General features: G+C 39.2%; 1 protein-coding gene across 17 annotated transcripts in view; it reads left to right on the plus strand.

Moving 5' to 3' along the window:
• The window catches only part of NRXN1 (neurexin 1), a 1136941-nt gene that overhangs the window by 543293 nt on the left and 566329 nt on the right, over positions 1-27319 (plus strand). For all 17 annotated transcript variants that reach the window (XM_045885018.2, XM_045885009.2, XM_045885012.2 and 14 more), the window contains 3 exons: positions 8075-8197; positions 20253-20634; positions 21837-22027. In XM_045885018.2, coding sequence (XP_045740974.1) covers positions 8075-8197; positions 20253-20634; positions 21837-22027 — 696 coding nt within the window. The remainder of the gene's footprint in view (positions 1-8074; positions 8198-20252; positions 20635-21836; positions 22028-27319) is intronic.

A 27319-nucleotide genomic window follows, 5' to 3' on the forward strand; every position in this document is an offset into this window, starting at 1 on the left:
TGACTGATGGGCACCAGACTTGGCCAGGAAGACAGCTCTGAGACATCTTCTCTGATACCCCAGAGGTCTCGCCATTAAGTGCAGACAGTATGGGGGAGGTGACCCAGCTGCACCTCTTAAGTGAATAAATGCAATGTTTTGCTTCCAGCCTTGTCTGCACATTTCTGAATATAGAGCTAAACAAAACTTTAAAAATAAATAAGCACAAGACTTAATTCTCCTGATCAGGGCTGGCTTCAACAGCGTGCAATTTGCGTAGTCGCCCATGGCCCTATGCTTAGAAGGACCTGTGCTTGAATTCAAGGTCGGCTATAACTGTCCAAAAATTATTCATTTTGAACAGCAGTCCCACATTTTCACTTTGTACTGGGCTCGCAAATTATGTTGTCGGTCTTTCCCCTAGTAATGTTAGTGAATAGCAGAAGAAGAATTTGGAAGTACAATTTTCATGTGTCTAATTTTAATTTATAATTAAATTCCCTAACTGGTTCATGTGAGAAATATAAACAAAAGAATTTTGCTCCCAGCCCAATATCTAGGCATGGAGAAAGATAACATAGCAACATTTAATGAGGAGTTATTCCTTCTCCCCTCCTTCTCCTCTTCCCTCTCCTCCTCCTCCTCCTTCTTCTTTCTTTTTTAAAGCAGAAGTTAGATTATTTTTTTAAAATAACTACTTTAGGGATGCCTGGGTGGCTCAGTCGTTAAGCGTCTGCCTTCGGCTCAGGTCATGATCCCAGGATCCTGGGATTGAGCCCCACATCGGGCTCCCTGCTCGGCGGGAAGCCTGCTTCTCCTTCTCCCACTCTCCCTGCTTGTGTTCCCTCTCTTTCTGTGTCTCTCTCTGTCAAATAAATAAATAAAATCTTAAAAGAATAAATAAATTAAATAAAATATACCAGTAGAGAAATTATGACCTAAAGGGTATATAAGAATCTCAACTTTGTGGCCCATACATCTAAGTGCTTTAAAAATCAAAGTTTAATTGGTATGGGTTTGCTTTTCTCCAGCCACATCCATTCATCCGGAGACAGCTGTCATTTTCGTCTACTAAACATCTTTGATCACATTGCTTCATAGATCCCTTAGCTTTGTTCATTCTTTTGCTCTTTACTATTTTTCCCCCCACATTCAAAAACTAGTATAAGTGGTTTCACAAAAACATTTTCACACAAGGCTATCTTCCAAAAAGGATCTAAAATTAGTATTATGTGCATTTTATTATGTATATTTTGGTTCAAAAAATATACATCACAAATATGAGAATTAATTAAGTATGCTTGCAAACAAACCTGATATTGGTCAATGAAGGCTCATTTAATCTTGTTGGAAATATAGACTAACCTCCCATGGAACTATCTGTAACAAGGGAGAGTTGGATTAATTATGTATACATCTCTTAGAAGCTATTCTTTTCTTCATTAATTAATTAACTTACTGATTTATGCCGCAATACTTCCAAATAGAATTTAAAGTGATTAACAAAAGTATTTAAAAAAATTCATTGCAGAGAAAAGCCAGTATGCAAAAAAAGAAACAAAGGGAGAAAAGAAAGAATGGAAGAAAGAAAGAAAGAAAGAAAGAAAGAGAAAAGAAAGAAAGAAAAGTTAAAGGAAGGAAAATAATCTAGTTGATCAAATTAAGCACAAATCCTAAATCTTGGTTTCCTTATGGCTAGAAATAAGGAGAGGCAGCCTATTCCATAACTCACATGACCTAGGAGGAAATGGCCTACAAAATCTTCAGAAGAGAGCCTATAAATTTGGACTTTGCAATTAAGGGTGTGTTGAGAACTCATGCAAGAGGATATTGTACATAGACTAACAACAGTAGCTTTTTTTTTTTTTTTTTTTTAAGATTTTATTCATTTATTTGACAGAGAGAGACACAGCGAGAGAGGGAACACAAGCAGGGGGAACAGGAGAGGGAGAAGCAGGCTTCCCGCCGAGCAGGGAGCCTGATGCGGGGCTCGATCCCAGGACCCTGGGACCATGACCTGAGCCGAAGGCAGACGCCCAACCGACTGAGCCACCCAGGCGCCCCCAACAGTAGCTTTGAAGAGCTCTGAACCTTGATATACATAATCAGTGATGTTCTGGAAGAATAGTTGTTTTTTTTTTTAATTCATAAATGACATTTTTTTAATCAAATCTGATTTTAAAAGCAAAGGGTTACTTGCACATGGTTTTTAAAAGCCTTTCTGGTGTTTTCTGATAAAGAAAATCCTTTTTCTAAAGGGAGAAAAGAACCAGCTAGAAGATTCTGTAGAGTCCAGGTGTTCTGGGTGGTGCCTCAGGGACCAGGTTAGCTTGCTTTTTAAGTAGCAGGGCAACTGCCATTTTACATCATTTTTATGTTCTTTATGCAAGATTACAGGTAGAAAAAAAAATAATTCCACTGATTTAAAAAAAATAATAATAAAATCACTGCCCCAGTTTAGCTTCTGGATTTTCACATTGCACAACTATATTTGTTCTGAAATAAGGCAAGCTTAGAGAGATACTGGGTCATAGTCTCCAACACTGCCCAGTCCTGATCTGATTCTTTAAACAGAGGAGAGAATAAATTACTATAGTTAAAAGAAAGGGTTTCTTAAAAATCACTATTTCACCACATAACCCTCTGATCTGTGATTTAGTTTCCTGAGTGAAGCCCTTCATTAAGCAAGGGTATATCCCGGTACATAATGGTGCATTTCCTGCTCCTGACTGACCATTTCCTGATTATTTGGTACTAAATTCTGAGTGATACCAAGATGACAAAAACAGCTCTCCTCCTTAAAATTTGACTACATAAATTAACAAACAGATTTGTTAGTATATATCAATATTGTCCTACTGGTTTCATTTGAGCTTAGTAATTCTGGGTCTAGAATAACTCGGTGAAGTTCTCTCTGTCTTCTGCCTATCCATGTCAAAATAAAAATGATGAAATTGCCAATGATAATAATTACATCTCATGAATTTAGAGAACTTCACTATAATATTGTACTCTTTCATGTTACCACAAGGTTGGAAATGGTACAAGGCTAGTTCTCTTCCTTCCAAGAATGACAAAATGTTTATTAAGTTGGCTTACAGGAGAGTATTTTTGTTATGTTCCTACCAAGTATCCTCATTTTATAGATGAAATATGAGGAACAGAAAAGATAAATGACTTACTTAAGGTGACATAATTTGTTGATAGAAGACCTAGGGAAAAAATCCAATTTTCTCCCCCATCCCCTCCTATAGTGAAAATGAAGGTAAAAAGTAACTAGCAAATGTGGTTACTAATCTGGTCAAAAACAGCTATCATCTTTTATCAAGTCCTAGTGGTTCAATCAAGGCTCTGTAGTAGTAGATTTCAAAGAAGGATCTGTATGACTAACTACTGACTCCACCCCTCACTCCCACACACACCCCCTTCCTCTCTGTCCTATGCCTCAAGTTGAGGTTATCTTCAATCCTTCTTAGGGGTAAAATTGTAAAGACAGATGAACTTCTTACATGGGTAGGTTATAAAAGGACAATCAAGTTGAACTAGACTGAGGAAAACTGAAATGTTTTTGTGTCTACTTCCATCTGTAATGAATGACTTTAAATTATTTAAATGAATGTAAATTAAAAACTGTTAGCTACAGAGTCACCAGAAAACCTAGTGGATACCACCAACTAGAAAACAAACACTTATACCATAACTTAAGCCCTGTTAAATACTGTTAGGAAGCATTATTTATTCTTGCCTGACTTTCACTTTAGATGCAGAACAAATCACAGTCATGGACCAAATCATAGAGTCAGATCTTGGTGTTCTTCAAGAAGTTCAGTCTAGTTCAGCATAATATAATGGCAGAATAATTTAAAGAAATTTCACTAGACTGCTAGTCTGGGGAACTGGACTCTTCATTTAAATAGCAGAACATCATCTAATTGCTTCGGACCTCAAGGTGTTTGTAGACGGCTCCGTGGGCTGCTCTACCTCCCACATCCCTTCTAGTTCTAAAATTCTTTAACACAGCATTATCCTATAGAGCTGACTTGTGATCCAGTCTGGTTAAATATTAGCTGTTGTCATTCAGCCACACTGTACCTTTCTTTTACTGTCTGCAGATCATTTTGGGGCCTGTGGAAAGGATACTAGAAGGGGCTTGGAAGACCTCAAGATCTCAGTCTTAATTCCACTCCTTACTGACTCTGAGTCTTATAATAATACACTCAACCTTTCTAAATCCTCTTTCTTAACTAAAATATGGGGGAAAAAATCTCTATGACTTAAATAATAGGTTACAGTGGGAATCAAGTGTAAAATTACAAACAAATATTAACTCCCTTCAAAACATAAGGAATGATTATCTTTAAAATAGAAACAATGCTATTGGCTTTCTTTAAAATCTTTAGAATATTGCTTACTATGTCTACTTGGACTCCTATAACAAATGCCATGGACTGTGTGACTTGAACGGCAAACATTTATTTCTCATAGTTCTGGACTGTGAGTCCAAGGTCACTGTTGGCAGGTTTGGTTCTCGGTGAGAGCCTTCTTCCTTGCTTGCAGATTGCCACCTTCTTTCTGTGTCCTTCCATGATGGAGAGAAAGAGTTGTGATGTCTCTTCTTCTCAGATAACCCATCCTGTCATGGGGCTCTACCCTCATGACTTCATCTAAACCTCATCACCTCTCAAAGGCCCCACCGCCTTCTTAACACCATCACATGAGGGATTAGGGCTTCAACCAATGAACATGCAGCCCATAACATTCATATTAATGCTGGGAGAAAGATGTTACTGCCAGTATTTTGATATCCTCTAAAGAAGAGGAAATCTCAAAAGGAATTCAGATCATCCATGGTTGTAGGGACTATAATTTTGCCATTAACATTTTTACAACAGGACAAAGGACTCTCAAACTCAAAATTAAAACAGTGAAGCCACTTTTCTTTACCAATTCCATAGGTTTTAAATGTGAGAGTGTGAGATCTCTAAGGCATTACAGATATCATCCACACCATTTCCTCCCTTTCGTAAGTAGGTTTGTTGACAAAACCAAAAACTGTATGTTTTAGCAAATTGCTGATTATGGGGGCACCTGAGTGGCTCAGTCGACTATGTATCTGCCTTCAACTCAGGTCATGATCCCAGAGTCCTGGGATCGAGTCCCACATCGGGCTCCCTGCTCGGCAGGGAGTCTGCTTCTCCCTCTGCTCATGCTCCCTCTGCCCTCTCTCTCTCTCTCTCTCAAATAAATAAATAAAATCATTTTTAAAAACCCTGCTAATTATGTGGACTCAGTCCCAAAATGATGGCCCTTCTTCTATATCATGCCTTTAGTACGTTTGGAGGTATGGTATGCCGTTTTAGAGGTTTCCATCTACCATGACTTATGCAGAGGGTGTGTAAGATTGTGATCATTCTGTAGAGCAAGCGGGAAGTCATAACAAAGAGCAGCTTTGTTCATCCCCTTCATTTAGATGTAGGGCAACTGAGAAGTTTTGCTTCTAGCCAAAGGTCATATAGTTAGGAGGCAGGCTAATGCAGGTGAAAGCATGTAGGCTTTGAGTCCTTTAAACCTAGAATGGAACACTTTTCTATCACATTTTAGCTGTGTGACCTTGAGGCAAGAAGTTTTAGTTTCCTAGGCCTTCAGTTCCACATCTGCAAAATGTTAACAATGTAAAGATGAAATAAGTTAACAGACAAAATGCCTGGCACATAATAATATTTACCGGCCCAACTTCTTTCTTAGTAGCAAATCAAGGGCTAGCAACCACAATTCTTAACTCCTTGTCCATTACACTTCGAGTTGCACAAATAACAATAGTGTTTTGAACTGAGAATATTAAGTGCATTTTTTAAAACCTTGTCTTCCAAAATCAATCTTTTCACATTTTTAATAATGCAAGAAAGGAGCTTCAAGTTGGCCCACAGAGATTTTTATGAACCAAAGGGTTATTTTTAATTGGATTTTGGCCTGTTGTTATGGAAATAGTTGTCTCATAGATTAAGCATTATGCCTTGAGAGCAAGATCAAGCCCAGAATGTGGTAAAATGATGATATCATCCCTAAGCTTCTTTTTCTTGACAAAACACTTTTAAAATTAAGAGAACGGGAGTGAACCTGCTTCAAAAGCACATATTTCTAAGAGAAAAAGTCTTCCCTATAAAAATAACTTTAACATGATATATTCTCTTTTCAAACATCAGAACTAAGAATGACCCTTGCTGCCAGTAGGATACTAAGATTCTGCAGAGTTATTAAGCGCTTCTTTCTTCACTGTTGAAACTAGAAAGAGTTCCTTTGATCGTGGAACTTGCTTTCAACATTTGGTCTCAAAGCTTTTTTTTTGCCTTCTTTTTTTTTTTTTTTTTTTTTTTTTTGCAGTTGCTGAACTAAGAGGCTTCCTCTAGTTATTTAGTGATCAATCTCTCAAAACTGCTCTGTCTAGACTCGTTTTTATTCATGTATCCGGATGTGTAATTTAACTTTTCTGAAGAAACAAAAAGATTATTTCTCATCTTAATGATGCTTTCTTTTAAAGACATGAAGCAGTTCCTCCTGCAAAATTTAGCTTATCCCACTGGTTTGTTTTAAGCCCCAGAGAAACCCCAACCAAGAAAAGCGGAGCTTGCTCCTGTTATATCCTAAGAGAGAAATCAGGATAGCCAGCAATACCAAAAGCAAACAATGATCTGCTGTTGGATGGACTACTGAGGTTCTTCTACTTGGTTCTGTTAGTTCGTTCTTTCTTCTTTCTTTCTTTCTTTCTTTCTTTCTTTCTTTCTTTCTTTCTTTCTTTCTTTCTTTCCTTCTCTTTCTCCTTCTTGGCCTTTTCTATGTCCTCCTATGAGTCTTGGACATTGATTGGTTTTGCTGGTAGAATTTGGTTGAAGAAATTATGAACCCAACCCTGATCCTGAATCTGTTGAAAGTCATGAAACTCAGTGATGTCACGTCTTCCATTATTTTAGCATACCAACACATTTCAGTAGTTGGAAAACAGGGGGAAAATCCATCCCCAAATAATGTATCTTTAAAAACGTCTCATTACTTTTTCTCTGTGAATCATAGTGTCAGATTAGTGGAAATACTTTTTTAATTAAAAAATTTCCAGGCATATTAAAGTTTTTTTTTTCCCTTGCTTTGTTTTTACGTGGAATAGGGATGTTTGTCTAACTTTGTCATTTCAGTAATTTCCACAAAACAACTTTCTGAAATGATTTGTCTGTTCCAAGCCAAGATTCACTGGCAGCTCCTTTCCCAGGTGGTTACATTTCTTGCCTTTTTTCTTTTGGTCCTCAGCTGGGAATTCCTGCCCTCTAGTGCTGTTCAATCTCACTTTTCTTTCTTCCTTCCCACCCAACACTTAGACCTTAATTGGCTGTAACCTTTTTTTTTTTCATTTCCTACGAGTCAATACTTTTATCTAAACCCACTCCACTAGACTTAGTTTTTAGATACGACATTCCATAAACTTAAGAATTTGAGGAACATTGGAGGTACGTGATGTAAGAGTCAAGAGTAGCCATCACACAACCCCGCCCAGTGCAGTCTCCTCACCAGAATCTAATCGGCTAGTTGCTCTGGCTGAAGATGCTTAGCTAATTACTTATGGTCGGCTCTCTCCCAGAAGTCAGAGGCTACAACACTGCTATCTGCTTCATTAATAAGAAAGCCGTAACTGCAAAGATCAGAGAATTCCCTGGGAAAAACAACAACAACAACAACAACAACAAGCAAGTGTGTGTAAATTTGGGAGGCTTCCCGATGCTATATTGACTGTGCCTATTTATGACAACAAGGTTCATTCACTTGTCTGATCAATGCATAATGTTAAAGATTCTTCTCAAAGTGTCACACCTGAATGTCTGTTAACTTGTCATTTTCCTTGCTTGCTCTGACTCTAATGGGCTTGAAAATTGATCCAGCCAGTCTCTTCTCTCTCTCTCACCTCTCTCTCATTTCTTTCTCTCTTGTCTCTCCTCCCTCTCCTGTGCTTCCCACACCCCTTACTTTGTCTCTTTCTCTCACTCTCTGTGAGGTTCATTTGCTTGACTGATTCTGAGTGTCCATAATGACTGTTTGGCATATTCTACAGGCAAAGGTCCCGAGACCCTTTTTGCCGGCTATAACCTCAATGATAACGAATGGCACACAGTGCGTGTGGTCCGTCGAGGAAAAAGTTTGAAGTTAACCGTGGATGACCAACAGGCCATGACAGGTAAATCCCCCTGTTTCCATTGCTTTTTCTTTTGCTGAAGCTTTAGTCCTTCCCATTTCTTACAGGTGACTATGAAAACCAACTACACAACTTGACGCCGATACACACAGTTCATTTTCTCGTTCCAATTTTTCCAGCAACAGTGACATTTAATAAGCAGCATGTTAAATGTTTTTTCTCTCAAATGAGCAATACTTTCAGGTCATGTTCTTTCCTGTAATTTAAGAAGATGTTACATATTTCAGTGTTGTGGCTTGATAAATATCTTAGGGCCTCATAAAATATTGAAGTCATTGTTTACATGCCAATTTCTGTTCAATTTCTTTGTTTTTTTTATATATTTTGGCAATGAACAGCCGCAAGTTATACTTTTTAGTGTCGGGAAACTGATAGATATGCTGGCATTCTGTCGGATGAACCACTTTAGCATTAGAAGTCTGGCCATTTACCTCAGTTGGTTAAACTCTAATATTAAAGATGTCATGTTCAATCCCTGATATGTAGATTCCTCACTGAGGTGAACTGTATAAAAGTCCACCCCCCAGGGACTAAGGGAAACCGAATGAAAGAGGAATTGGTGCACCTTTGTTCTCTCTGCTGAAAATAACTCCAAGCACATGACCCACTGGGATATTAACTCTTTTCTTTTTTTAGGGAACATCTCTAAAATTATTAATTATTTTGGAACAATGTACAAGAAAGTCCTTGTGAAGCAGGGAAGTGTGTCCTACATTCAGTCCTAAGGGGTTCCCATGATCAGAGATCAGTTGATTCTGTCAATGTGGAAATAGCATGTGTGGGATTTTAACTTTCGAGAGAATCATTTCTGAGTTCAAATGAACCAAACTACCAACTTCTAGCTGTCTTTACTATCTTACATTTCAATAGCCCTTAATGGCTTTCCAGAACTTTTTTCTACATGTAGGTGCAGCTTTATTTCAGAATCACCTGAAGAGCTTTAAAAGGACCAGTTCCTGGCCTGACATCAGGGAAAGTCCAGGAAGAGCCCAGGAACTGTTGTTCTTTTCATTTTGTTGTTGTTGTTTTGTTTTAGGTTTTGGGGGTTTTTTTATTTGTTTGTTGAAAATCTCTTCAGAGGGGACTCTCATGCAGCCGGTTCATAGATTAGCATTTAGAAACCACTACTATGTTATATCATCTTGTTTTCTGAGAAAGAAAATCAACCAGAAAGCTGTTAGCATAAGCCCTTATTCAAAATTGCCGAACATGAGAAGGCTCTAAGGAACAGTGTGAACTTAGGAAAGGAAAGCAGAATTTTTGCTGGGCTTTGGCAGGAGTATCAACTGAAGTTCAGCTAGTTTTGGTCAAGGATGGTCCTTAGAAGAGGAATGAATCGTTTTTGTAGAGTAGCATCCATCATTTGGACGATTTGAGTTTTATCAAAAGGAGTAGAAATGAGGAGTTAGTGTCAAAGGTCATGTTCAAGAGATTTTGAATACATAGCTCCCGGGGAGAAGGACATGTGAAAACTACAGGAACATTCGTCGGTCCCTAAGTGTGTCTTAAATCTCACACAGCGCAATGAAATGGACAGGACATATGCATCCTCACTTTACAGATGATGAAACTGAGGTTCAAAGGGGTTCTCCCTTGCCACTAACAACATTTCTTTGAAATGCCACTGTTGTCAGAACTTAGAAGAGGACCTAGGCTTGTTTATATTGTTGTTGTTGTTGATTTGTTTTTTGACTCATGGTCCATTGCTTTATATTCATTAATATCCTAATGAGTGTATAATTCGAAGACAAGTACTTATTCCTGTAGAATATGCCGAACAGTCATTATGGACACTCAGAATCAGTCAAGCAAATGAACCTCACAGAGAGTGAGAGAAAGAGACAAAGTAAGGGGTGTGGGAAGCACAGGAGAGGGAGGAGAGACAAGAGAGAAAGAAATGACAGAGAGGTGAGAGAGAGATTAAATTAATCTTAAAATTAATTAAAGATTACACTAGAACTAGGCTTTAAAGAGAGGGTGATGCAGATGATAAAACTATGTGGGGGAGCATTCATACAGGGCAGAATGGTTCTGATGGGGCTACACAGACTAATGTTCAGGGGACATAGTTTTGTTTTGCTTCATGCATCCATATGGTAGTTGACAGGGCTAGAATGGCCTTTTGGGGCAAATGGGTCAATGCTCTCAACGAAGGTGTTTATTTTTCACGGACCTTCAGGCAACTGGAAAGCTTGAGAGTAAGCTGAGAGAATATTTTTTGAGCAAAATAAATCCTGTGTCAGTGTATTAGATTGCTTCAGGATGTAGAGTCGTAAGTCCTGAACTACAGCGGATGAAGAAAGGATAGAAACAAAAGTATGGTGTAACACATTTTGTTAAATTTTATTTAGAAATAATTTCAAATTTACAAAAAAAAAATATTCAAAAATAAATACTGTACTAGGGCACCTGGGTTGCTCAGTCAGTTGAGCGACCAACTCTTGGTTTTGATTCAGGTCATGATCTCAGGGTTGTGGGATTGAGCCTCGCTTTGGGCTCCACACTAAGTGAGGAGTCTGCTTGTCCTTCTCCCCTGCCCCTACCCCCACTCATGCTCGCACTCTCTCTCTCTCAAATAAATAAATAAAATCTTCTAAAAAATTAAGAAATTAAAAAAATTAAAACAGTACAAAGAACACTTTACTCTTGTGAACATTGTATCCCATTTTCTTTGACATTTTCACTTTCTCTCTTTTTTTTTTCCATAACCAGTTGAGCAAAAACTAAATACAAAATGGCTATTTACCCCTAACTACTTCAGTGTGCATTTTCTAAAAATAATAATATTCCCTACGTAACAAAGAGTTACCAACTTCAGTAAATGTTGCTTGGATGCAATATATTTTATCCGTTCTGTCCTCCATACTCCAATTTAGTCGGTTGACCCAGTGTTGTCTTTTATAACATTTCCCTTCCAGCACAGTGTGCAGCCTGGGGTCAGACACTGCATATAGTTTTCAGGTCTCTTTAGCCTTCTTTCATCTGAAAAATTTCCATCAACTTTTTTTTTGTCTGCCATGACATTGACATTTTTGAAATCTATAAACCTCCCACCTTTTGTCACTGCAGAGTCACTCATTTTGTGTTTGATGTTTTCTCATGATTAAAGTCGGGTTTTGCATTTGGGGGTGGAATATTACATAGGTGTCATTGTGGCCTCCTTCCAGTGTCCCATCTGAAGGCACAGGACGTCCCTGTCCTTGACCGGTGATGGGTCAACACTCTGTCCAGTTTCTCCACTGCATGAAGGGTAGGTTTTCTCCCTTGCCACTAATAAACTGTCTGTGGAGAGACATTAAGACCATGAAAATAGCCTGTGCCTCATCAGAGGTTCACCCTAGATTTAGCATCCATTGAAGATTTTCTCCTGATCTAGTCTTCCCTGCGGTAGTTACGAAGTGATTATTTTCCACCTCCGGTATTTCTTTTTTCCTTTTCCTTGTTTTCCTTTTTTTCCTTTCATTTTCCTTTCTCCCTTCCTTTTCTCTCTCCTTTCCTTCCACTCATCCTTCCTTCCTTTATTTCTTCCTTATTGGTATGGACCCACGAGTTTCTGTTTTTCAAACAGTTTATAATTACTTTACTAAATTATTTTGGGCCAGTGTGAATCCCATGAAGTTGGTCTTTGTCATGTTGTGACATGCCCCACCCCAGCATTTTCAGGAGTTTTTTTGTTTTTGTTTGTTTGTTTTTGCCCTTCCTTACTTTCTGCCGTGACAGGACATTCCAGGCCCAGCTTATACCTACCTTACCCAAGCCCTGGAATCAACCCTTCAGTCTTCATTTAATCACGACTGATATTATAGACCAAGATCTGGGTGGTTGGTGTGCTCAATGCTCCTCAAGTATATTTGTTTCCTGATCCTTTCAGCAGGCAAAGATAGGAAATATATTCAAGTATCTACACGTACCTGCATATATATATAAATATACACACACTGAACTGAAGAATGTTCCCCTGTGGTTTTCACCTGTCCTTGTTGCCGGCTGCTATGTGTTCACAACATTTGCACATGACCTTAGGTACTAACTCCTTATTTCTACTCCCTTTGATAAAACCCAAATCATCCAAACAGTGGATGCTAATCTACAAAAAAATACATGTGCACATAGACATGCATATACGCATATTTTAGAAAATATGAGTTCACAGTGGTACCTCCATCCCGACCTCATTGTTTCTTCACTTCCCACATTCTGTGTTTCCATGTTCCTTCTTCTATGGTGGGATCCTTGCTCCCAGTGATGTCAGTTACTCACGTGCTACATCCAACAATGAATCTAAAATAGTTTCAGGATTACTTGAAATTGCCCATACTACTACAAGTAATGAATCAACTAAAAAAAAAAAATTCAGGATTAGTTTGTGATTCTTATTCCCCAATGCCTAAGACTTAACAGATAAAATCAAATGCTGAGTTTACAAGTAACTTGGATGATAACTTGGTTTGTTTTCTTCCCTCCTTCTCTCCCTCCCTTTTTTTTTTAAATTTTCTTCCTACCTTCCTTTCTTTTAGTGTAGTTACAGTGTTCATTTGAAATACAATTAATTTATTTCAATTTAATTTTTCCTTCCCATTCATATATACTTACACTTGGAAGTACATACATTAGCATGCTTTTAAAATCAGTGCAACACATTTTGAATTAGGAAGTGATGAATGAACAGAGTATGAATATGATCGGTGTAACATAGAAAATTCTAGAAATGGCCCCTAAATGAATTGCCATCTAATTTTCCTAGAAAATTCAAGATATATATTTTCAGTTGCATAGATTCCTATTAAGGTTCTAAGTGAACGGCTATGTTCTACCTCAGTGAATTGCCTTCTTCAACTTTCAATTTTCAGTGAATACATCATTCCTTTGTTTACTTAAATGGCCATGCATTTATCTATCACCAGCAATCATAATGTTAGGAAACAGAATTAACAGATACTTACTTAGTTTGCAACAAATGAGTGACCTATTCAATGGGGAACTCCTAAGAGAATTGACTCTGTTGAGGAATCCTTCCTAAGCTACCATCACCAGTTTCTATAGTGTTGTTCCTGAGCATGGACTAGCTCTTTGTGGCAAAGTTACTCATATCTCCTTGGCTGATTCATACTGGGACTCTGGCACCTAAGACTTCATTAGGAATTCCCAGGCCATTGATGAAGTTTGGCTTATGATCTGAAAGAAAAGGAATCCTTTTTAGAATTCCCAACTTTGGAAGACAAATATATCCTAAGGCATTTGTTTAGCAGGTTTTTGTTCAGCATATATTATTAAAATTATGAGTCTTGGTCCACCAACTCAGGTGTGCAAGAAATGGAACATTTCTTAATTGTCTTTATGTCAGCACAATTTAAATCAGAAAGGCCTTAGGCATTTCTTCTGGATTTACAGGATATTTAATCATAGTCATCGTTGCCCCCACTCCCTACTCCCCACCTTGGATCGGGCAGAGCCTCCTTTTGACTTTTCTCTGCACTTGGTCTCACCAAAAACCCTTTTCCAAGTTTGTCCTTTGAATTGCAAGAACCGTGTTGGTCCTGTCCTAAGTGGGAGACTGGGTCTTTGCCGACTCCTGCCAGGATCTGTGGGCTGTGGTCCAGGTCCAGTCTCCCTGTGTGTACCTCACCGATTCTCTCTGAACCCTTGACCCTGAGCAGAAAGCAGCATGCTGGAACTCAGCACTTCTAAATCCCACCAAAATTCTCCTAATAAGTGGTAATCCTATTGTCTCTGTCAGCCCTCAATGCATTCTGTTCTCTCCTTTTCTTTTCTTTCTTTCTTTCTTTTTTATTTCTTTTTTTTTTTTCCTTTCTAGAGAAACCTTGTAAACCTGGCCCTCGCAAAAGACTGGAAAAGGCATTGTTTTCCAGCAGCTTCCACTTCTTCCTGCCAAGAAAAACCCTTTGAGGCAAAATACTTGGCTAGTGTTTTAAAATTGAAGGAAGAACAAAATATATACTAGTATTTCAGTAAATTAGCTTGCCATTTACTCTTTCTCAAAATTGCCCAAGGCTTTAGAGCAGAAATTTGATTTTATCCTCTGCTCTGTAGGAGTTGATTTTTTTTTTAGTAGTAAAAACCAACATGGTCTTTCTCAGAGTTTAAAGACGAATGGGAATATAAACCAAGTAAATATTGATGATTCACCCAAATTATGCATTCCCCCCCCCATACTCCACCTCACTTTTTTCTTTCCCCCCAGCTCCCAGCATCTTGCTGCACAGAGCTAAAGACAGTTTTATTTTCACATCAATTTACCTTTAATTGGTGAATTTTCATCAAGGTGATTCATATTTGGGGTATTATGTTTTGTGAGAGATCTCACAAAAGCCAGCAATTCATAAGAATAAAAAAGCTTTGATTTATAGAGCATGGAAAAAGTTTCTAACGTGGGCAATGCAAACTTGCCACTGAGGCTTAAATTTAGAAATGGAATTTTTTTTCCAAACACTCCAGTCACCTTCACTCAAAGCCAACCATGAATCAGGGAAGCAATGGGTTTTTTTAATTTTTTTTTTTTTTGGTTTTTGTTTTTTGTGTTTTTTTAAATTGAATTTTATAGCAAGTCAGGAATCACTAAAGAGGAAAATATTTAAAGGAAAGCACTAGATACTCTTCATGCATTTCTTCCTACATTTGACCTCATCTTTAAATTAGAGTTAAATGTACTTTTAAGCCTGTGTTAAAACACAGCACAGTGCATACACAGGCCATTCATTCTTGGGAATGTCTGCATCTCACCTAGGGTCATGAGACATGAAAGAAACTTAAGGAAGGGATTCCCTAGGCCTTGGACAGAAAAGGGTTCTACAGGCTATATGGGATCCCTAAGTAGGGATTTCTTGGGTTTCAACTCATCACTTAGTCTCTCTAAAAATTCTGAACTATGTGTTTTATACATGTGTGTATGTTAGTGTGTCTTTTGTTGAACAACATTTAGCATACGTGCAGTTACTCAAGTCAGCAGGCTGGGCATCATCACCCTGTAATGGAGCTAACCTGAGTTTACTCCTTGGAGACTTACAGATGGTGACGACACCAGGTGGAGTTGTCCCACAAAGCAAACTGTATTTGCAGCAAATAAGGAGATGACGAGGAACAATTTCCAAGCCTGTGACTCCCTACACAAGGAGAGGTGTTCTTTTTTTTTTTACGGTTAGGAAGCATATTCCAAAAGGAGAACTTTGTCGTCCCAGGTAAAGGCTTGCTCAGGTGTACGTAGAAAGCATACCTATACCTGCATGGTAAATTATGGTAATGAAGCTTGTGCTCGTCCCTGGGCGGAGACTGTAACATTATAATGAAGCAGAGGTAACTGTTGGACAAGGGAAGGGGCTCTGGGTAGGCTCCAGAATCGGTATAAACTGGATAGCGTCTCGGGCCTTTATCTCAGGTCAGGAATGCAGGGTCTTGCTTACCTTTGAAATAGCACTGCAAGTTTTTACCACTGATTTATTGTCTCTGATATGGTTAGGCTATTTCCAGGCCTGGGAGAGACCATTAGTTTTTGCATTACTTTCTTTTCCCCTTGATATCCTTAACTATGGACGCTTTTGCATTTCTTTGAAATTCTTACACCTCCTAGGAATTTCTGCTGAGAGTGTGTTTGGACAAATAGAGCTAAAACGACTTCTCTCTAGTGTCATGAAAGCTGTGTCTCATTTTTCTTTTGCTGGGGACCCCCTAACTCTTTCCACTTACAGTTTCCCTCCTGTCCATCATCTATACATTATTGTTAAATCCTGCAGATTATATCTGCAAAATTATCTCATTTTGTGTCTTTTTCTTCCATTTCTACTATAACTATCCTACTTCAAATTGTCTCCAATTTACTATACATACATCAGAGAGATTGACACACACACACACACACACACACACACTCACTCTCTCTCTCTCTCTCTCTCTCTCTCTCTTTTTTTCTCTTTCTCTCTCTGATTTGTGGCTTTTGCCTGCCTAAAACCCTCTGGTGCCGACGAATGTAATCAGGAGGTGCTGTGCGTGATTATCTGGCCCGTGCCTTTCCTTCCCATTTCCCATGAGCCACTAATTTCACTTATCCTGAGTCTCCAGCCACAGTGTCTATCTTTTTTTCACCTCAGCCTGTGTTCATCTGTTTCCCCTTCCTGGAATCCACCTCCCCATTTTGCTTCTCCAGCATGTCTTTCTCTTTTTAATTCTTCAAATTTAACTTAAATATTAACTCAGGCCCCCCATTCCATACTTACTGACACAACTCCCTGATTATCAAATTCATTGCAAGTTTTTTTTTTAATTTTGCATTATATATTTTATTATTTCCTTACCTCTTTTTGTATGCCTTTCCCCAATAATCCATGAGTTTTATGAATACAGGAGCCAAGTCTGCTCCTCACTATACTATTTCTTCATTACCTAACAACACCTGACACACATACATATGCACACCACACACTCAGTAACTTTTTTTTTTTTTTAAAGATTTTATTTATTTATTTGAGAGAGAGAATGAGATAGAGAGAGCATGAGACGGGGAGGGTCAGAGGGAGAAGCAGACTCCCCGCCGAGCAGGGAGCCCGATGCGGGACTCGATCCAGGGACTCCAGGATCGTGACCTGAGCCTAAGGCAGTCGCTTAACCAACTGAGCCACCCAGGCGCCCCCACACTCAGTAACTTTAAGTGAATTAACAAATTGATGTAGGGCTGGGGGTTATTTTGTTCTGCAGCCGAAATTTAGCCCGACTCTGAGCAAGACTAAACATACAATAGGTGATAGTGTTATCTGCTTGGGTACAAAGATTTGATTTACATGGTAAGATTTCTGTGCAGACACACTGTCCAGTAGTTGTTTCTCATTGGAGATTGTCAATCTGGGATTCCCATACCCTTGGATCAGAGGCATTTTGCTAACTTGAGATTCTCTTTTCACTCCATCTCTGGAGAAGACACTACATTTTTTTTATTTAAGATTTTTTATTTATTTTTTTTTTTTTTTGAGACAGAGAGAATGAGAGAGAGCATGAGAGGGAGGAGGGTCAGAGAGAGAGGCAGACTCCCTGCCGAGCAGGGAGCCCGATGCGGAACTCGATCCCGGGACTCCAGGATCATGACCTGAGCCGAAGGCAGTCGCTTAACCAACTGAGCCACCCAGGCGCCCCAAGACACTACATTTTTAAATGCTTAGAACCTTAAAAAAATCTCCTTTAATGTCCTTTATTTTTTCATAATCAATATATGTGTCTAATGGTAGAGGTGGCTACAATTACTGCCAGGGGATTAAACTCTGGAGTAAATTCTGAGGGGGAAAAAAGAATGTTTAGAAGGCAGCAGTTAATATCTTCCTAGTCAGTGGATAATGGCTTTTACGTGCTAATTCTCCCTCACGAGCAAGCATATCTGCCATTACTGTCAATGTGATTTATATGTGCTTATTAAAGAAAGAATAGAGTCTTGAACATGGGCCATAATGATTTTTCTTGTAACTGGGCCATGGTTGTTCCCAAACTGTTTTACTACCTTTTTATTATTTATGTTCTGCATACGTATTCTATTCCTTTGAGAAAAGAAAACAGACATCACTTGTTATTTTTATCACTGAACTTGTCGGTCCTGCTAAACAAAACGTGTTTCCCCATTTCAGAGCTATTAAGAACTTGACAGTTGGAGATAGTATTTAATTTTAAGTATTTGAAATTTAGGGGGGCTGGGTTGGGGGTGGCATTTCCTTATTATCTGTTGGTTCACTAATGGAGCTTCTAAGAAAAAAAAAAGAGTTTCAGGCTTGGAGGTGGGTTCATTGAGTTAAGGCTCAGATTTTAATATAATGAAAAAGATAAAAATACAAGGAAGTGTAAAAGCCCAAATGATTTTTTCAGTTTTTTATATTCTTCCTTTTATATAGCTTATTAATTCAATGTTTCTGGTGTGATACTTGAAAATTCTTAAAGGCTCCTTGTATTTGCTAACAACGAGGTAATTCCCCACAGAATAGTATTGAGGTCATTGAACAAAAGAACTGAAGAAGGAGAGAAAAATGATGTCATACAAGAAACCAGAAATGCTAGGGATTTAATAATATTTTTACATCAGACAGACAAGAAGGCATCGTGGGGAGGAAGGAGGAGGAGAGACAATTATTTACGGTCATATTTTTTGTATTAAAAAAAATTTGCAGAGACAGAATCAGAAAAAAAAAAACTAATAGCTGAAAAGAGAACATGTCAAGGGATGGCAGGAATGCTGTTACCAGGATCAAGGACTAGTAAAGAGGTGTGGAAATTAAGCAGAATTAAGTACAGCTCAGGGGAAAGTTTTTTACACCAATGAGTTTATAAGCATCAAAATCAATTATGTATGTAGACAGTTTTTCTTGCACGAGAAAAAGTAGACCTTTTATGTTTCACTTACTAGCATTTCCTCAAAATGCCACTTAATATTTTACTGTCTTGACTAAGGAAATGGAAATCTGTCATACTGGTCGAGGGATGCCCACGGAGATGGTTGTTCGATCTTCATTACACCTGGGAAGGTTCAGTACGTTTTCTCAGGGGCTGATCCTGGGATTGGCTCTAATTAATATTTTCATTAATATTATGGATGATGGGATAGGGCAAGCTTGATAAATTTTCCAATTATGCCAAATTGAGTAGTGAAGCTAGCACCTGGAAGAACTTGATTGTAATTTAAATGACCTTTTTGAGTTTCAGAAGAAAGCAAATGACAGTTTAATTAGACAAGAGCAAGATGCTGGGAGCGAATCACTAGCAATGATAAGAGTGCTTTATGTTGTACACTGAGAAACAGCTTCATATCTTTGTATATTTTACCTTCAACAGTATAGGTAGGTTACAATAATCACCTTAGAGGTAAAGGTGGGATTAGGTTGGGCTTTCCTGGGGTTGACAGAGTAATTTGGTGGTATGCAGAGGCATGGGGACTGAGTTGAAAAGTCAATCAATAAATAAATCTGCAACCAAACTTCCTACAAGGGTGTTTTAAAAAATTGTGCCTTATGGTAATGTGAGTTAATTTTACTCATATTTTCAAAATTGGGCATGCCTTGATATAGTAGAGGGGACTCACTTTAGGTATCCAAAACGTAAGTGCAAGGAAAATGGCCTGGGTTCAGAAGAGATCAACAGAAACTCTGCAGTGGCTGGGAGTCTTCTAGCAAAGACTGTGGGAATTGTTTAGCTCAGAAAAGGGAAGATGAAAAGTGCATATTTAACTTCGGACACATTTTCATGGTTCATTGTTGGAAGAATAGTGATGAGCCCTTCATTTTATCTACTGAGTATAGGAAAATATACAATCATTTTTTTTTTTTTTCCCCCTTGAAGAGCATTTCTTTATAAAGAAAGCACATCCAGGGCGCCTGGGTGGCTCAGATGGTTAAGCATCTGCCTTCGGCTCAGGTCATGATCCCAGGGTTCTGGGATCGAGCCCCACATCAGGCTCCCTGCTCAGTGGGAAGCCTGCTTCTCCCTCTGCCTCTCCCCCTGCTCATGCTCTCTCTCTCTCTCTCTCTCTCTCTCTCTCTCTCTGTGTATCTCTATGTCTCAAATGAATAAATAAAATCTTAAAAAAAAAAAATACATCCTTACCAAGCTGAGATGTATCACTTTCTAATAAAATGATTTTGGACAATCATTGCCCTTAATTCCTCCCTCTCTTTTCTTTCCTCCCCCCCTTCTTTCTTCTTTCCCTTCCCTCCTTTTTCTTTTCCTTTCTCTCCCTCCCTCTTTCCCTTCCTTCCTCTCTTTTTTCTCTATTTCTTGCTTCCTTTGTTTCTTCTACTTTAAAAATTCTGTAACTTTGCCTACCGAAGGTGGTTTTTGTTAAGGCTATAATTTGGACAGAGATTAAAACCTGACCTAAGAAAGTTTCACTAAGTATCCAGCCTGTAATATCATTGCCATATTTTTACTATATGTAACTGAATGTCAAAGGGTATTTGAATCCTTGTATTTTAAAATGTGATACTGTCATGGAAGTCTACAGTTGGGCGTTTCTTTCAGATACAAAAAAATAATAATAATACATTATCTTGCCTTTCAGGGCAAATGGCAGGCGATCACACAAGGCTGGAGTTTCATAACATAGAGACTGGCATCATCACGGAACGCCGGTATCTGTCTTCTGTCCCCTCCAACTTCATTGGACACCTGCAGAGCCTGACATTTAATGGAATGGCATACATTGACTTGTGTAAAAATGGTGACATAGATTACTGCGAGCTCAATGCCAGGTTTGGCTTCAGGAACATCATAGCAGACCCTGTCACCTTCAAGACCAAATCGAGTTACGTTGCCTTAGCTACGCTGCAAGCCTACACTTCTATGCATCTTTTTTTCCAGTTCAAGACAACATCCCTAGATGGACTAATTCTATATAATAGTGGGGATGGAAATGACTTTATTGTGGTTGAATTAGTTAAAGGGTGAGTATATGTCAGTTCAATGACAAATAAATAAAAATTTGCAAAATGGACTTCGATACCCAAAAATAGACATTAAACAGATGTGTTGGCTTCTAAGGTAGTGGGCAGGGGTGTGGGGGAATGGCTTAAATAATCTATTTGCTTAGATCACATCTTGTCTTATGAAGATATCTTAAAAGTTAATAGGAAATCAGTAGAGTCTTCTATACCTACATTTTCATGTACAAGGTACAAATAATACCGAGTTGTAATAATGATAAGCCTTCCATGAATCGTACACTTCAAATGTGGGTTTCCTTACTATGCACACTATAATTCTACAAAAGAGTTTCTACAAATGTATAGAAATGCATGCTAATTATCTAATATTAAGTAATCAGATTACTTCCACAAAATCCCATTAACTCAAACTTAATTCTGTGTCAGAATTCCTTGAAGAATTTAGAAGGAAAGATTTTTTGTAAAATTTCATTGAAACAGTGAGGAAAATGTGATGTCTTTTAATTGATTTGGGTACTCATTCATTCAATCAGCCAATATCATAGCATAGCTGCAGTGGGCTAGAGAATGTACCAGGCACTAAAACAGGTGAACACATAAATATAACAGAAAAGCCTTATGAAAAGTTGCCTCAGATGATCATGTGCAAAGGTTCAGGGGAGTCTTTAGGGAAATAAGGAAAATGTATGAGGCAGGGAGTGGGTATCAGAGCTGAGTCTTGAAGGCTGAGAGCACATTTCAGGAGAGGTTCAGGAGAGTCTTTAGGGAAATGAGGAAAATGTATGAGGCAGGGAGTGGGTATCAGAGCTGAGTCTTGAAGGCTGAGAGCACATTTCCAATATAAGAAACAGGCATTCAAGACAAAAGGAGAGCAGGTACAAGAAACTGGCAAAAGATGAAGGGTGTGGTGGAAATAGGGAATGAGTAGTGAAAGGTGACCTTCCAATGTCGTAAAGTGGGTTGTAGGCCATGATGTTAAAAATAATTTTCACTATTTACTGTAATGCAGACAATGAGTAATCCTCCTGGATGAAATCGTATTGTTTCTTTCTTGTTAACTGAGCCTCTGTACAACTCACTCTCCGACTTCTAGCAAGGACTGAACCACATGAAAAAAAGATCTCCATTTGTAATATCTTGTTGGACTCCCATCAAAAATTCAAAAAGTGATGGCACTTTCTCAACCTTTGCTTTCTTCCCAGGTACTTACATTACGTGTTTGATTTGGGAAATGGTGCTAACCTCATCAAAGGGAGCTCAAATAAACCTCTCAATGACAATCAGTGGCACAATGTGATGATATCAAGGGACACCAGCAATCTCCACACTGTCAAGATCGACACGAAAATCACAACACAAATCACCGCGGGAGCCAGGAACTTGGACCTCAAAAGTAAGTGCACACTGCATCAGAGTAACAGGCACCAACACACATGGGCTCCACTCACATGGCAGATCCTTTGTTTTGGAGCGTGTGTATATACTGTTTGCAAAGACTGACCAGAATTTCATTTCCAACACATGATTAATAATACAACACACAAGCCTCTCTTCCCCTTTAATGTGGCAGAAACATATGTATTTTTAATAGCTCAAAAAATGCAACCTCCTAGAATGCATGCATGATTAAAATTTAAAGAGAAAACATGTTCTTAGTCTTGATAGTATAAAGACGAGTAAGTTGTTTGCAAGTTTCTTTAGTCCCTACAGTTTTTAATCGATTTGGGGTCAAGATAACTAGATACCTAAGGAGTTTCTTCTAGAGCTTACTAGTTTTTTTTTTCCTTAGTGAGGTTTTCCGGAAACTTACAGAGCCTCTGACCAATAGGGGTCTGAGCCTGGCCTATAACCTTGTGTCTCCAGCAGTGAATTCGCCGCACCCCCAACAACACACACACACACACACACACACACACGTCGGAATGCTTCCATCACCAGCTGCTAAGAAAGTTTAACAGACTTTTTCCTTCCCTATTGATTTCTCAAGTGAGCAAGACAAATGCTTAGAAAACATGTCAATAACGGGAGATAATAACAGAAGTTTCTATTTGAATGGGCCTTTGTGATTGACTAAGAACATATCCATATATCCCATCTCATTTAACATGGCAATAAGCATTGGACGAGGTTTTATCAGCATTTTATTACGAATGGAGGAAGTCTGAGCTTTGAGTGGTTTGCCCAGGAATAAAACACCTGCCACAGTGAATACAAGCTCCCCCCGCCCCCAGCCCTGTTCTGACACAGGCCCCCCTCCATTGCTTCTCTACCCTGATGCATCCCAGTGCCCTGAGGGGATCATTGTGCTCACATTTTTGCTTGATAAGAGCTGTTGATTTATATTGATGGGATCTTTTCCTTTGATTCAAAAGGTAAATGCATGGGGAAGTTAGAGAAATGGAAAGAGAAAATCCAACAGAATTCTTTCTAGAGAAAAATGCTTTTTCTAAATCAGGTGAAAGAAGAAAGAAAAGTGTTTCACGTCCTGTAACTGCAGAATATATTTACAATCTCGGGACTATATGTGTCCAACACATAAAATGTGTGATAATGCCTGTCTTCCTTCTTTCAGAGTGGGCCTCTTGTTAACTTCAAAGCGATCCTGTTTGTGTCCACACAGCTAATAGCTTAGCTCAGGAGGGAAAATGAAATTCAAAGGAAATGCTGTTTAAGGCGAAAGCCCTTTCTCTTTCTTCTCCCTGACTGAAATGAATGGAGTGCATTTTCCGTATTTTCCTATTTTGTGAGTACCCCTGTTTTGCACAGGGGGTTCAGGTGGTAATTGTCAAGCGGAAGGGAGAGATTGTAGCAAACATCCGGTGTCCTGGCCATGCCAGCCACCAAAGCTAAAGCAAGATGGTGTCCTGCTTGTGGAGGGGGAGACCTCAGTAAGCCTAAATGAGTGTCCCTGGACACTGGACCCTGTGTGGGACACTGAAGTGGCTGGGAAAGAAGCAGTTCCTGGTTGGTGGAAGTACGTGACCTGCACAAACCTACATTCACAGTGAGGGTATAGCGAAGTAGTGCAAGGCACTGGGTTCTATCTCATTGGACAATTAGGACATTGTCTCCTGAGGTAAATATTTGCTTATTGTTCAATTAAAAAATAGAAGTGAGGGTGGGGTGCCTGGGTGGCTCAGTTGGTTGGGCGACTGCCTTCGGCTCAGGTCATGGTCCTGGAGTCCGGGGATCGAGTCCCGCATCGGGCTCCCTGCTCGGCAGGGAGTCTGCTTCTCCCTCTGACCCTCCCCCCTCTCATGTGCTCTCTCTCATTCTCTCTCTCAAATAAATAAAAAAATCTTTAAAAAAAATAGAAGTGAGGGTAATAGGAGGTCATGGTATAGCTTTCTTTCTGGTGGTGGAGGGGACTTTTACCAATCTACATCACCCTCAGAGCTGATTTTTAATTAAAACATTGAGTATTTCATGATTTCGAGTGTAAAAAGGCTTTATCCATGATGCAAAAACTAAAACTACGAGTTAAAAATTGCATTTTATGTAATATTAAGATACTAAGCAGTGACTTCTGACTGAGTGCATCTGTATTTAAAAAAAACAAACAAACCACTATTTAAATTTGAAGTGAATTTCCCAGGGGAATAGAGATTCTATACTAATGACTATCCCTCTGTACCTCATAAAGTTCCTATGTGTTTACAAATTTATCAGACTATGCCAGAAAGTGGAAGCAAGTTCCTAAAATTAAAACTTAAAAATTAAAAGCCAAAGCCGTGGGCTTATAAATTAAATGTGTGATCCAATGGCAACGATCACCTCAAAGAAGCGCACTTGCCGTGTGTGCCACCGACTAGAAGGAGCTTAAGAAGAGAGCACGGTCATGTGGCAACACATCGCCTAGCTTCCATCATTAACAACTTTTGGTGTGTGTGGTGAGAGGCATTGGCCAGATAAGGAGTATTTACTCTGTGCAAAGAGTGGAGAGTGCATTTCTTAAAAAAAAAAAAAATTATTCGAGAGAGAGAGTGCACAAGAGCAGGAGGGTCAGAGGAAGAAGCAGACTCCCTGCTGAGCAGGGAGCCCAATGCAGGACTGATCCTGGGACAGGAAGGCTTAACCAACTGAGCCACCCAGGCTCCCCAGAGAGTGCATGTTTGAAAAGGAAGAAAGAGTTCCTGTCATGAGAAGCTTTCCGTCCCATGGAGCAGATTGACTTGGGGCATTTGCAGGACAGGGAAGAACCGGACTCCCTGGAGCCAAATCAGGGCATTTAAAGGAATCTGGTGGCATCAGGAAGAGTTTTATTTATTTATTTATTTTAAAGATTTTATTGACAGAGACACAGGGAGAGAGGGAACACAAGCAGGGAGAGTGAGAGGGGGGGAAGCGGGCTTCCTGCAGAGCAGGGAGCCCCATGCGGGGCTTGATCCCAGGACCCCGGGATCAGGACCTGAGCTGAAGGCAGACGCTTAATGACTGAGCCACCCAGGCACCCCCAGGAAGAGTTTTAGAGGAAGGTATGTTTAAGGGATTTCAGAAGGATGAGTAAAACAACTAGTCATTTTCTCCTTCCCACCTGGATGCCCACTGGAATTAGGGAGGGCTAATTGGTGTAGGAGAGCATCTATAGGGACTCTTCACTTTGAATTGAACAGTATGGTTTTCTTAGCATGCTAGTCATGTAGAATTCAGACACTCTAAATGTGGGAAAAATGAAAGGTGACCTATTTTGGTTGATGGTTTTATTTCATGTACATTTTGCCCTTAAAGAATTAAAGGAAAATTATCCTATTTACTTTACACTCTACTCAAAGTCTCTGCCACAAAGTTCTCAAAGTGAGGTCAGCCAACTTTACCACTTCAGAGCCCTGTGGTGGGGTTGATGAAATGCAAGTTTCTGGATCCTACCTCAGACAGACTGAAGCAGTAATCATTTGACAGTAATGTGCTGGAAATGGCAGGTGTCTGTATTTTTGAAGAGTACTCACTAATCTAGATGCCATTGTGTTTCAGAACCCTGAAAGGATGCAGTGTCCATGTTGAAGCAAAATTTAAGTCACTTTTGAATTTAGTACAAGTCCTGGTTTTACTTTTATTTTAGAATTTTTTTTTTTTTTTTTTGCTTTATCAGGCCTGGGTCAAGAGACATTGGTTGCTTCAGGATTATTATTTTTTTAATTCCGCATGTTACCATACCGTAAAAAGACACTAGAGGGCAGCATCAGGCCACAAAACCTGCCTTACAATCCTGAGGTTGTGGGGGAACCTCAACAGGCTCTCCTTGTGCTGAAGCAGAATTTCTTTGTTTTCAGCCAGCGAATAATGTTTTGGATCTTTATAATAAGGCATGCTTTTATCTGCATCTCTATGTAATTATATAGACAAGAATTTAGTGTAGAAATTTGCAAGCTAGGGACCATTTATCCCATTCCCCACCTTGACTCTGCTGGAGATGGTCAGAAATGGGCAGGAGTCTAACGATCTTTCTCAGAGAAGAGGAATTCCACGCAGGTGACCTTGTTCAAATTACCTTTCATGACACTGCCGAGTTCTCAGGGGGTTCTGTGTCTCTCCCTGCTGATACAGTTTTGCTTTCATCTTTATTTCCCAGCTGTTTGTGTTCTATTCCCTCTGGCTATTATGTACAAGCTGCAACATGTAATGAAAAGAGCAGCATAAATTTGCTCTCTGCAATGATTTCCTAGCACAGCTGCACATTCATTGTGGGACTTCTGAGTCCTGCCCCCTTTAGAGAGATAAAGGGCTCGTGTAATTCCTCCTTATGTCCCTTCTCTTGTTCCTGTATTTGGCACATTTGTATGTTTGTATACGTATGTGTATGAGAAGGAGCTAATATTTATTGACATTCTACGAAATACTAAGTAGATTTAAATGAGGTTATTTTAATTCATCCTTACAGTTACCCAAGGATTTCAATTAAGGTCAGTCTTGCTCATACATTAATCTAGTAAAAGAACAAAGATAGGCAGAAAGGACTGTCGTGGGCCCCCATTTTCCATGGGCACCCTTCTTTAGGATATTAAGTTCATCCTTTAGCAAATTGAGGATAATGTACATGATGGGGAAAAAAAAAATAGATTTCTGAGTGCAGAGAATACAGTGCCCTCAGGTGGCCACTTAGCAAACTACTTGCAAGTGACTAATCCCCGTCTCGGCCACAACTAGGTCAGCCCAGGCCGAGTGTTGCCCTTGGTTCTCCCACTCCCACCCCAATTCCTTACCCCCGAGGGCTTTGAGGAAGCTCTCCCTCAGTCTTCCTATCCTGTCTCTTCTCTCCTTTTGACCATTATCTCCTTTTTAACCTTCTTAATATTCCTCCTTAAATCACTTTGAAAATAGCCATCCGCTATTGTTTGTCCTGCTACCAAGCCACTAAAAGTTTCCATAATCAGAGACAGGCAACCAGAACTGTCTTTTCAAATATATTCATTCTGTCAGCAAAACTGAAGATGAATAGTATTCACAGTTTTTTAATCTTGATCGTACACCCATCTCTCTGGCTCAGCTACCTACCCTCTTGCAATCCTGACTATAACACCTATGCCCCCCCCCCCTTTAATGTTGCCATTTGACATATCATTGCTGCCATTCTTTCATGATTCAGATTTTATTCCTATGTCCCGATCATTTTTCAATATGCCCGAGCTGTGTATTTTCGGCCCATATGCCTTTCCCAGATAATTTACTGAAAAAGAAACTTTTTGAA

Source organism: Mirounga angustirostris, unplaced genomic scaffold (genome assembly GCF_029215605.1).
Source record: "Mirounga angustirostris isolate CCGP_5_RB_7025 unplaced genomic scaffold, mMirAng1.0.hap1 SCAF_10, whole genome shotgun sequence".
Taxonomy (NCBI): Eukaryota; Metazoa; Chordata; class Mammalia; order Carnivora; family Phocidae; genus Mirounga; species Mirounga angustirostris.